Source organism: Lontra canadensis, unplaced genomic scaffold, assembly GCF_010015895.1.
Source record: "Lontra canadensis isolate GAN:19392208 unplaced genomic scaffold, GSC_riverotter_1.0 scaffold48, whole genome shotgun sequence".
NCBI classification, from domain to species: Eukaryota; Metazoa; Chordata; class Mammalia; order Carnivora; family Mustelidae; genus Lontra; species Lontra canadensis.
The window spans coordinates 14428779-14441013 of record NW_022631042.1 but is presented as its reverse complement, the minus strand read 5'-3'; the positions used below and the strand labels follow the sequence as shown (position 1 = coordinate 14441013).

General features: G+C 39.9%; 1 protein-coding gene across 4 annotated transcripts in view; it reads right to left on the bottom strand.

The window, feature by feature from the left end:
- Positions 1 to 12235, bottom strand: part of STARD3NL (STARD3 N-terminal like) — a 60167-nt gene that overhangs the window by 14627 nt on the left and 33305 nt on the right. For all 4 annotated transcript variants that reach the window (XM_032873426.1, XM_032873425.1, XM_032873428.1 and 1 more), the window contains 3 exons: positions 9963 to 10230; positions 3538 to 3615; positions 787 to 864 (listed from right to left, as the gene is read on the bottom strand). In XM_032873426.1, the coding sequence (XP_032729317.1) occupies positions 787 to 864; positions 3538 to 3615; positions 9963 to 10187 (381 nt within the window). In that variant the 5' untranslated portion in view covers positions 10188 to 10230. The remainder of the gene's footprint in view (positions 1 to 786; positions 865 to 3537; positions 3616 to 9962; positions 10231 to 12235) is intronic.

Genomic DNA, 12235 nt, shown 5'->3' with positions numbered 1-12235 from the left:
GGGAATCTGCTTCAGGTTCTCCCTCTCCCTCTCCCCACTCCCTGCATTCTCTCTCTGTCTCTAAAATAAATATATCTTTAAAAATGCCACTGCCCGGGCACCTGGGTGGCTCAGTGGATTGAGCCTCTGCTTTCAGCTCAGGTCATGGTCTCAGGGTCCTGGGATCGAGCCCCACATCGGGCTCTCTGCTCAGCAGGGAGCCTGCTTCTCCTTCTCCCTCTGCCTGCCTCTCTGCCTACTTGTGATGTCTCTCTCTGTCAAAAAAATAAATAAAATATTAAAAAAAAATTAAAATATCACTGCCTTCAAGAAGCCTGAAGGCAACAATAAAAAGGAGCATGGAACTTTTCCCTTTAATATTGAAGGGAGGGGATAAAATAGCAAGAAAGCCAATTATCAAAATAAGCAGAGAGCAAGTCATGAAAAATTACCAAGCAGTTTGAACCAAAGGGGAAATTTTCTAAGTATCTTTGTGCACCAGTGCTGATTTCACCACTCATTTGCAAAATGAGGTAGAGGGTGTGCTGGTGCTTGGCCAAGAATCACTGCTGGGGCTCTATGTTCCTCATCCGGCTCAGTGTCCACCAAGACGAAGCTAGTTACTCATCACCACTGGAAAGAAGCCCCAGCGCATTGAACCTCCTGAAGGGTGGAGGCAGGGGACTCAGGAAAAGCTAGCAGAGTTCAACCCAGAGGAAAAGCGCATTTTCTCCCAGCCTATCCCTGTTGTGAGCAGGCCTGGCCACCATCATTGGACGGGTGAACCAGCCACAAAGACATACTCACCGCTATGGCCCACCAGTGGCGCAGTCTGCATACAGCATATGCAAGTATTAACACTTTAAATCGAAAAACTGCCAAGAGCTACATTAAAAAAAAAAAGAAGAAAAGAAAAAAAAAAAGACAAGGTAAGTTTTAAAAAAGAGATATAAATATCAAATAACTGAGTTTTATGAAGAACTCACCAGAGCGTCTTTACTATTCTAATTTAACTGAAGATGGGCACTGGGTTGTAGACCCGTATTTGGATCTCTGCTTGAGAATCTATGCAGTACTGCCCAAATGAGAATTCAAATTCATGTCCCGTTAGCAACACAAGAATATATAATTACATGTTTTATTTTTCCTTTCTGTTTGAGTGCACATATATTTCTGATATCCTTTTAAGACTGGAGAAAATGTTCTGAAAGTTGACTTTTCCACTCCTGGTATAAACACCTTTGGAAGATACCACGTTCTTAGCAAAGTCCGCTGTAAAGCTCTAGGTTATGGGGGTATTGGGACAGTTCTATCCAAGTAGCTACCACCTGGTTATTCAGGGTGGCTCTGGGACTTTTGTGAAACCCTTTATGTGTATTATTATCCCATGTAATCCCTTCCTTAACAACCCCATGCATCAGTTACTATCTTAATCCCATTATACACATAAGGTGGTAGAAAAATTGTACAAGGTCACACAACTCCTTAGAGGGGAAGCCGGGACTTGAACCCCAGCGGCCAGACTCTACTGAGCCACTACATCACAGCTGTCTTCATAATTCTCATCATGTAAGAAATACACATAGAATAAGATTTTACCCATTTTCCCTTTGGAAGACATGCCTACTGTGAGCAGGGAGAAGTCAGGTGACTCTTGAGTAGTGCCTGAGGGCAGGGGTCTGCCAAAAGTTCCTCACTAATCAATTCTGCTGAAAGGCTGGAGGCTGATAGTCTTTTCGAGGCCACTGACCAGAGAACTACACTACAATTCTTTTACGTAAATGAAGGTCACAAGTTACGTTTTGTTTTTAATTTGCTATTTTCATTAAAAATGTGTTTTCCAACAGTCTGCAAACTGTTTAGCCTCTCTATTCATTCCAGCTCTATCCCTGCTTTCTGGGTTTGGCAAAAAGGGAAGTCTTCATCAGCCCTCTATCTCAAAGTCTCCCAGGCCCCAAGGTTTCCTGGAGGCTGTGTCCATTTCCCGGGCCAGACATGCCAGTCCTTCCAGTCGAAACTAATGGGCCCTGCCTATTTGGCCATTACCACTGACTTCTCAAGCATAAAGGACAGACAACCCTCAGAGATCTGGCTGGTGGATTAGCCTGGTTTCCTGGCTGAGGCTATTTTAAGATAAATTCAGCAAGAGAAAGAAGAGAAAAAAGAGAAATCAATCTTGCTATTATATGTCAATAGTTTTAGGAGAAAGAAATGGGATCTAACATGCTCTGCCCCCAACTTCAATGACCTGGGGTGGGTCGAGACACTGAACCAAAGAAAATTTCCTCATCTGGAAAAATGAGGGGATTAAATTATATTAGTGTTCTCTAAATATTCTGTAGCAACCAAACACCCTTCAACACAATCTTATTGGAAACAGACCATACAGATTAAAACAAAACTACTTGGGTTACACAAGGCTGATGAAAGGGAACCCTAACCTCTACTTATTAGGAGTCCTACCTCCTTCTCCATACACATTTCTGCAGGTCCCTTCAGAAATAAAACAACAAAAAAAGCCTTTCTAGTGTAGTTTGAAAACTACCAAAAATATAATTACTCAATTATTGAAATTCTCAACCAAAAATAATGATGATGGTGGTGATTGAGGATGGTTCTCTGAGCTCATTGCTCATTGGGAAAATGTTTTCCATGCATTATTTCATTTATTTTTCAGAACTAGGATGATCACATTTTACATACAAAAAGAAAACATACACACATACATATGAAAAACCTGAAGTTTAGACCCAATATATTAAAAGACATACAAATAGTGATAGTGCTGTGAATCAAACCCAGGTTTTTCTGACTTTAAGTGTCCTGCTCTTCCTAACCATTATGCATAACGATTCTAAAAGTAATAAAACAAGTAGGTAAAATGAATTTGGAAGAATTCACTGTGAATATTGCCCACACTGCATCTAACACAACGTTAGGATCTGATTTACTTACACCATCAACTATAAAGAAATACCAGGGAGGTGTACCAAGCCCAGTGAGAGTCAATGTGTCCTAGAAAGACTGTAAGCATTCCTTTGAAATGAAGGCCTCATCGACAGAGAATTGAATCTTTGCAATTCTACAACTGGCTGGTGTTGCCCAGGATTACCAACAGCTCACTTTCCTCAAGAACTCCAATTACAGAAAAATGTAACATAGTATCATTATTATCAAAAGTACACTCACAAATCTATCTCAAGGCAGAAAAGGAATGGCATTTTCTTCGTGTTATTATATAAAATGGGGAGTTTTCCTGTTAGTGATTAGGGTATGTCGCTGGCTTCTATGAAAAGAATGAAGGCTCTCCTCCAAGAAAAGCAGAATGGCTCCTTCTGCTGCCTTTTCTTATCTCTCATTAATCATGTCCTTCTTTCCCGTGACCAGACAATTCCTTATAAAGAGAGAGCAAGTGCAGTGACTGGGCCAGAAACTGAGGGGAAAGGAAGGCCAGTGTTCCAGTGAGGGAAAGAGAATGGCATAGAAATTAGAGGAAATTTGCCTGGGGGTTACAGATGAATCATATCTGAAATGAAAAGTAAAACAGGAAATACTTACAAATATATCAAAATAAGAGGAGTAGTAGTCATACTGCACCACCTCCTTCTCTAATGTGTTCTCAATGCCTCCATTCACCTGGGAAGCAGAGTGAGAAGTAAAAATGAGATTCATGTGGGAAAACAATACAAGAAAACATACAAGTAAGGTATTGTAAGCACTCTTCTGCCTACCTTCTCAGAACCCTGGAATGTTGAAATAGGAGGAACAAAACACTCCTAACAGACAGAAAAATGCCAGAAGAGCATTCCCATTTCAATTCTTCATTCATTCATTCGACAAATGCATATGCCTAATGAGAAACCATGCCTTGTTGGTCATTCCTACTTTGGCAAACTAAAAATGTTAAAAAAATGATCCTTTTTCTAGGATCTTAGATAAACTTAGATAAACTTAGACTTCTAAGATAAAGTCTTCAATCAAACCAATGTATAATTTTAAGGAAGACAATTCACATTCATCCAGTTCTGCCCTCTCTGACCACACTCCACTGTTTCAGCTCCTGGAAGGCCAACAGCTCCTCTGATCTTAGCAAAGGTCAATGACACAAGATAGAAGTATAGATGTTCTCCCTGGCATTTGAGAATCCTGCACTGTCATCAACTTTCATATAGATATTTAATTTGATAGATAATGAAATGAGGGACAGACTAGACTATAATCATATGTTTAGAAGTTACAGTTAAATGATGAAAATCAGACCTAAGATGACAAACTTTCTGTCCTCTCCCAATTCTCCTATCAAGATGACTTTTAAGTGAGCAAGTTCAGAACTCTACATATTACACCTACAGAAAACATTTTTTTTTTTTAAATCAAGTAATGGAATGTGTGTCTGACAGCTAAGGCAGCACCCAAGCAGACACTAGAATTGTTAGGGCCCATGGATTAGGAAACATGACGTAAATTCCCATTTCCAGTCTGGAGTACAGACATTGTTTGTCCTGGCAAACTGATGGACACGATCTGAAAAAGGACAAAGTGAAGGGCGGTGGACCCAAGACCTGGATAAAGGGGGAGAAAATTAATAGGGAACATCTTTGCAAGGTTTGCTAACTGGTCAAACTGGAGTTAAAGTTCCAACAAAGAAAAAGGATCCTCTTGGCTTGGAAAATTTTAAAAGTATTTGCATTTGTTATTCAAATGAAAGTATGCCATAAACACCATTGGGTACTTTAAAATTCCCTTAAGGAGGTTTAGATTTCTGCATAATTTCTGCAGTTGCCTACTGACCTGGTTGAACACAGATCTTTATAAGAAAATAGAATGGAAAACTTGGGAGCAAAGAGAAAACCAATGTAGTCTTCTCACTGTGTCTCTCCAGATTAAGAAAACTTAGCACTATCTAAAATATTTAAAAAATGATTATTCCAGGGCACCTGGGTGGCTCAGTTGGTTGGGCGGCTGCCTTCAGCTCAGGTCATGATCCCGGAGTCCTAGGATTTGGTTCTGCATCGGGCTCCCAGCTCCATGGGGAGTCTGCTTCTCCTGCTGACCTCCCCTCTCATGCTCTCTCTCTCACTGTCTCTCTCAAATAAATAAATAAAATCTTTAAAAAAATTATTCCAAATGATTTATAGCAAAGAGGGGTTCTCTAAGGCACAGAGACTACCCTCCTAGCTGAGAGAACAGCAATGAACCTGCTGATACAGTCTTTAATAAACAGCCAGTAGAAAAAGGGTTTCTATGACATCTGTACTTTAAAAGACCCTGACTGGGGGAAGGGGTCACCTGGGGGCTCAGTCAGTTAAGCAACCAACTCTTGGTTTCAGCTCCCTACATCGGGCTCCACCCCCAGCATGGAGTCTGCTTGGGATTCTCCCTCTCACTCTGCCCCTTCCCCCACTTGTGCTCTCCCACTCTTTCCCTCTATAAAATAAATAAATCTTTAAAAAATAATAATAAAAGACTCTGATTTTGTGTTACCTTTAAATAGAGAAATCTAAAATCTACATCTCTAGCTCCAACTTGTACTCTAAATTCCTTATTTCAAAATCTTTGTCTCAAAATGTGCCCCATAGACTCATCTTATTTTCATATGGAACCTCTCCTCACAGTTCTGACAGAGCCCGCCCATTCTTCTACCTTCCATCATTAGAAATCTTAAGAGTCATTTCTGGACACGAGGGATAATAAAATCAGCATATCCGTAAGTCTATCAGCATACTTATTTTTTATGAGTATGTCTCTCAAATCAGTTTTTTTCCTTTCTATTCCTACTACCTTACATGGGATTCCTTTCATAGCTTCAGAGCCAATCTGTCCCTAACGTAATCCAACTGGTAAACCACTGCCACAAGACCTTTATCAATTCATTTGTTTGTTGTTCTTTATTTGTTGAACACTTATTGTCAAGTATGATCCTAAATACAATAAATTCTTTAGTAAACAAAACCGTATCTCTGTCTTTCTGGAACTTACATTCTAGCAAGGAGAGATGACAAACAAGAAAATAAGTGCTCTACAGAGAACAAAGCAGGAGAGCGGGACAGACAGAATGAGTAACGGTTGACTGCTCTGGGACCGGTGGTAAATGGAAGCCTTCCCTGTGGTGATATTTAAACTGACAGACACCAGCAAGATAAGTAGTCAGACTCTGCATCAAGATAAAAGAAATGAACCATTTCGTGTAGAAGGAACAACTCATATGAAGGTCCAAGACTGAAGGCAGCTTGTTCCATTGTGAGACCAGGAGGCAAGTCTGGGATGATCTGGGTGGGCTGGGAACAGAGAGTGGGGAAGGAAGTCTGGACAGGCTTCTTGGAGCTATACAAGCCAAGTTAGGCAATTTTTATTCAAAGTGCCCTGCTAGGGCTGTGAAGGGTTATAAAAAGAAAGTAGAACTACCTGATTTGTTTTTACTTTTAAAAGTCCCTCTAGAGGGCACCAGGGTTGCTCATTCATTACGTGTCTGCCTTTGGCTCAGGTCATGATCCCAGGGTCCTAGGATCAAGCCAGACATAGGGATCCCTGCTCAGTGGGAAGCCTACTTCTCCCTCTCCCACTCCCCCTGCTTGTGTTCCCTCTCTTGCTGTGTGTCTCTCTCTGTTAAATAAATAAATAAAATCTTTAAAATGAAGAAATAAAGAAATATTCCTCTGGCTTCTGTGAGGAGAATGGGTACTAGGAGGGCAAGGGTGGAAGCAGGCAAACCAGTTGGGCCTCTGGTACAGTAGCTTGGAGGAGCAATAGCACCGGCTGGGTTGAGGGGGCAACTGTAGAAATGGAGAGGCGAGGTCACATTTTGGATACATTTAGCAGACAGATCTGACAGGGCTTACTTTTCAACTGGATATGGAGTGTGAGAAATACAAAACAAACACCCAAATTAATCAAGGATGCGTCTTCATTTTTGGCCTCGGCATCTTGTTTCCTTGAAGCAAGGAGGAAAATCAGCTAATGTGGAAGTCACATATGAAGACAAAATATTTTGGTTACGGTTATAATTGCATAGTACAGCTGGGTTCCATTGCTCTTCTGAAGACCTAAACAACGTTTGTGCGATTTCTTTTCTCTTTTCAAGACCAATGCCACAAGTCAGTATATGCGTTCTATCTCCTCAGCTAAACTTCAACTCTCATATGATTTTTCTGTGGAACTTGCCATACCTGAATCTGAAGCCTATGCCCTGGGACTCAGTAAATGTATAGATATGAAAAAAGAACAATGTATTTGAGTGATTAGAGATTTACAGACAGACCACAAAAGTAAAGGGAGGGTATGTAGTGAAAAACCCAGGTCAGGACTGACAACTAAAACAGAACTAGAAATTGAATGTTTAAAAAAAATTTAAAAATAAAAAAATAAAAGCTTGCTAAGACAAGATGTGCTATCCTAAAGATCATATATTCTTTTTTTTTTTAAGATTTTATTTGACAGAGAGAGAGATCACAAGGAGGCGGGGTAGGGGGGAAAGGAGGCTCCCCCTTGAGCAGAGAGCCCAACATGGGGCGTGATCCCAGGACCCTGAGATCATTACCTGAGCCGAAGGCAGAGTCTTAACCCACTGAGCCACCCAGGCACCCTAAGATCAAACAGTCTTGTATGATCTTTTTATTTTACAACTGGGGCAATTTGAAAAGATATATATGTTCCTGTGTTTACTGCAGCATTGTACAATAGCCAAGATATGGATATGTCTATCAGCAGATGAATGGATATGTTATATATACACACACACACGCGCACGCACAGAGTATTAGCCATAAAAAAGAATGTGATCCTGCCATCTGCAACAATATGGATGAACCTAGAGGTTATTATATGCTAAGTGAAATTAAGTCACTCCGAGAAAGACAAATACTAAGTGATCTCACTCATATGTGAAATTTAAGAAATAAGACAAATGAACAAACCAAAAAAGAGACAAACAGGGGTGCCTGGATGGCTTAGTCATTAAGCCTTTGCCTTCAGCTCAGGTCATGATCCCAGAGTCCTGGGATCGAGCCCCACATTGGGCTCCCTGCTCCACAGGAGGCCTGCTTCTCTGTCTCCCACTCCCCCTGCTTGTGCTCCTTCTTTCTCTATGTCTCTCTCTTTCAAATAAATAAATAAAATCTTCAAAAAGTAAAAAGAGACAACCAAAAAGCAGACTCTTAAATACAGAGAACAAACTGATGGTTGCCAGAGGAGAAGTTGGGTAGGGTGATGAGTGAAACAGATAGAGGGGATTAAGAGGTATAAACTTCCAGTGACAAGTAAGTAAATCACAGAGATAAAAAGTACAGCACAGGAAATACAGTCAGCAAGATAGCAGTAAGGTTCCTTGGAGACAGATGATGACCACACTGATTACAGGCCCTGAGTAATGCAGAGAAATGTTGACTCATGTTGTATACCTGAAACTGTGATAACACTGTTCATTATATTTCAATAAAAAATTTAACAGAAATTTTTATTTCTTAATTACTAGGTCTGGTGATTTTTCATTTATAACATGTTGCACACAGATGAACACTGACCCCCTCTGATGTACAGAACAGTGTGCAGTCCACTTCACTTCCATTTCAATTTCGTTGAAGCAGTAAGAAAGGGGGGAAGTGAGAGTGTGATCCATGAACCCCACCACAGTTCTACCCCCATGATTTGCATCACTTAAAAGCAGGGAGGGATATTAGTGGTAAATCAATAAATACTTTGATTTTGTGCTGTTATTAAAATAACTTTTACGTGAGCTCCCTGAAAACTGCTACTGTGCTTTCCTGTTAAATGATGGATTAGATTCGAAACTAGTTTTCAATTTTGGAAAACATGTTACTCCTTTGAAAAATACATTAATTTAAATATTGTCTTTAATGTATACATGTGGAACAAATAATAAAAAGAGATACTCTAAATTACTGTGTCCTATCACTGGCTTGTTTGATTTTAAACAATTCTTCCCTGTGAGGGAAGCATTCTGGAAGAGTTACCTATTTGTTGGTAAGGAATGTAAACAGAGCCAAGGCTTTGGGGGGAAACAGACATATTGGGTTAAATAAAATATATTATTAAAATGTATTTTATCTGTTTATTTTTACATTTATTAATATAGCAACTAGAGAACTTAATCATCTATGAGGCTTACATTATATTGCCATTGGACAGTACTTACTGGTCTAGATAATTTTATTTGGCAATGTAACTGCAAAGACTTGAGGAGAAGGGGACAAACCTCCGAATTGTTCTAGAACATTTTTCAATAAAATATTAATAATATCTTTGTGAAAAAATAAAGATTAATGTATGGAAAATCTTAAACATGGGGATTAGAAAAGTAGATGTAACTTCTAAAATATATTCCAGAGGCAAGAAAAGGGCCAGGAAATAAATACTTTTGCCTTTGTGGCCCAATATTCAACTCAACCACTTAGCACAAAAGCCAGCCATAAACAATAGGCAAACAGTAAGGACAGGGCTGTGTTCCAATAAAACTTTATAAAAACAGGCCAGCTATGGGGCGCCGGGGTGGCTCAGTGGGTTAAAGCCTCTACCTTCAGCTCAGGTCATGATCTCAGAGTCCTGGGATCAAGCCCCACATCGGGCTCTCTGCTCAGCAGGGAACCTGCTTCCTCCTCTTTCTCTGCCTGCCTCTCTGCCTACTTGTAATCTCTGTCAAATAAATAAATAAAATCTTTAAAAAAAAAAAAAAAAAAAAAAACAGGCCAGCTGAATTTGGGCCCCAGGCTATAGTTTGCTAACTCCTGATGTAGAGCAAAATACCGTGAATTCAACTTCCAAAGTGAGTTTTAAATGAATGAGCTCTGCTTTAAAACATGACAGTACAGAACAAGAAAAGTCAAAATCAGCTGGAAAAGAGCAATATTACTCCCTCTGGAAAAAGGACAGTATTCACTAAATAAGAAAGAAATGATGAGAGAAATAAGAAAATTGTTTCTTGTGTCTGGAAACAAATCTTATGTAGAGTCATGGGGAAAGCCACTTACATTTAACTCTATTATCCAGAGTAATGTTACAAATAAGAGGTCAAAGGTGACAAACAAACAGAAAGTCCTCCTGACATCAGATATCCCTTTCTTTTCCCTTCCTTCATAAGACTCGATCCTGGCCATGAGGTGTGTGGGGTTGATGGAATGAACATCGCGCAAAGAAGCGTGAGAGCTCTGGCTCCCTGTGAGAACGTTCTCCATGTCTTCTTGCAGGGGGTTCATCCTGGAGGAGGGTTAAAGGAGCCTTTCTCCAACTTCACCATCCCTAGAGAGAAGAGAGTTTTGTGTTAAATCAGAGCTCACCTAAGACGACCATGCCACCCCCACCACTGGGCAACTGTTTCTCTGAGAAACAGTGTCTTAACTGAAGACATTTGTTCTGATGAAGACATGAAGAGAAAGTGAAATGAGAAGCAATTCTTGATGTTATCAATATTACAAAAGAGCTTTATTTCATTCAGAAATGAATGAAATAAAGAATGCAATTTACGGAATTAAAGACAGAAGACAGGATGCCAACCACATCAAGAAGGGTCTCAGTGATAACCTGAAGGCTGGTTCCTTTGCTGGGCCCTGGAGAAAACCTTTCCAACTGTTGTCATTACTCCTGAACCAGGAATCCATTTCCTGAAAGCTCCCCAGAGAGTTCGTAACCAGAATGTGTAAACAAGACAGGAAAAATGTGTTTCCTAAAGAGGAATTGCTTTCCACCAAAGAAAGTATCTAATAAACTGACTTTAGCATTTCCTCATCACCTCATAATGAATAAGCATGTTTCCAGGTCTCTTCTTGGAAAAGAAGTATACTCACCCCTAAAGTTCAGCATTCTCCAAACACCTCTGTGCTAATTACACAAGTTACAGCTCTATCTAGAGATCCAGGAACCCCCTTCTCCAAGACCAAGATGTGCTTCTACAATACAACTAAAAGATTAGTCACCTAAGTGGTCTGATCTCTTCATGAATGATGCGAAGTCATGAAACAGTATGGTAGATGGCATTACTGTTTGCCAAACATTCCTGCTTCCCTCCTATAGTACCTCTCCCCATCGGAGATTCTATACCCCAGGCTCTACTGACCTCGTGTGCCTTTCTTTGGCCAATGGAATGCAAGTGGAAATTCATGTGCCACTCTTTTTTTTTTTTTTTAAGATCTTATTTATTTATTTGTCAGAGAGAGAGAGAGAGAGAGAGAGGAAATAAGGAGAACACAAGCAGGCAGAGTGGCAGACAGAGGCAGAGAGAGAAACAGGCTCCCCGCTGAGCAAGGAACCCAATGAGGGACTCGATCCCAGGACCCTGGGATCATGACCTGAGCCAAAGGCAGCTGCTTAACCAACTGAGCCACCCAGGCATCCCTCATGTGCCACTCTTGTCCAGATCCAGGAAGAATGCACTAGTTCTCTTTGCTTTTGCCAGTGACTGGCAATGGCCGGATAAAGAAGAGAATGTTCAAATCTATGTCATTAGAGGTTGGCTTAATGATTATCTTCGAGCAAGAGGGAGGGAATAGCAACTAGAGCTCACAAGTTTGGTCAAATTCCACTTCTTGGCCTGAGTAGTGCTACATGGCTCTGCCCACTTAGTTATAATCTACTGATGTAGGTAGTGGCTTCAGCAGTGTATTGATTTGTGAATATTCAAAATGCTGTACGCCTATGTATGTACACATATATTGTCTACATGTCTCTACATGATATCTCTACATGATAAGGAGACTTTATCATTATACGTCTATAACAGTTCCAACTAGAAAACAATCTAAATATCTAACAAGGGATTAGATAAATCATAGTACAGCCACAGTAGTGATTAAAATAAATACTTAGAAAGTATGTGTAACTTAGAAAAATGTTTGTTTTAATAGTAACTTGACTAAAATCTAAATATTAAATGAAACACAGAGTATGTTCACAACTTCATAAAAATAAAACCAAATTTTTACAAGAATGTATCTATGAAACATACCAAATCTTAGTACTGATTATCTTCGCCTGATATCAGATCCCCCGCACTTTTACTTTTTCCATATTTTCAGATTCCCTATTTTGCACATATTGTATTTACAGTAGGAAGGATTATATTAAAATGTAAAATTGTTATAGTCCTGGACAGATGTCCCAGGACTCTATAAGGCTCTTCCCTCCCTTCTCAACACATCTGGGTGACAGTAGATAACATCACCTTAGACATTTTGAAAAGCTCAATAGGAGTCCAATTCAGTGCTTTGTAAAATAAAATACAAATTTCCAAAAATTGAAAGCATTTCTA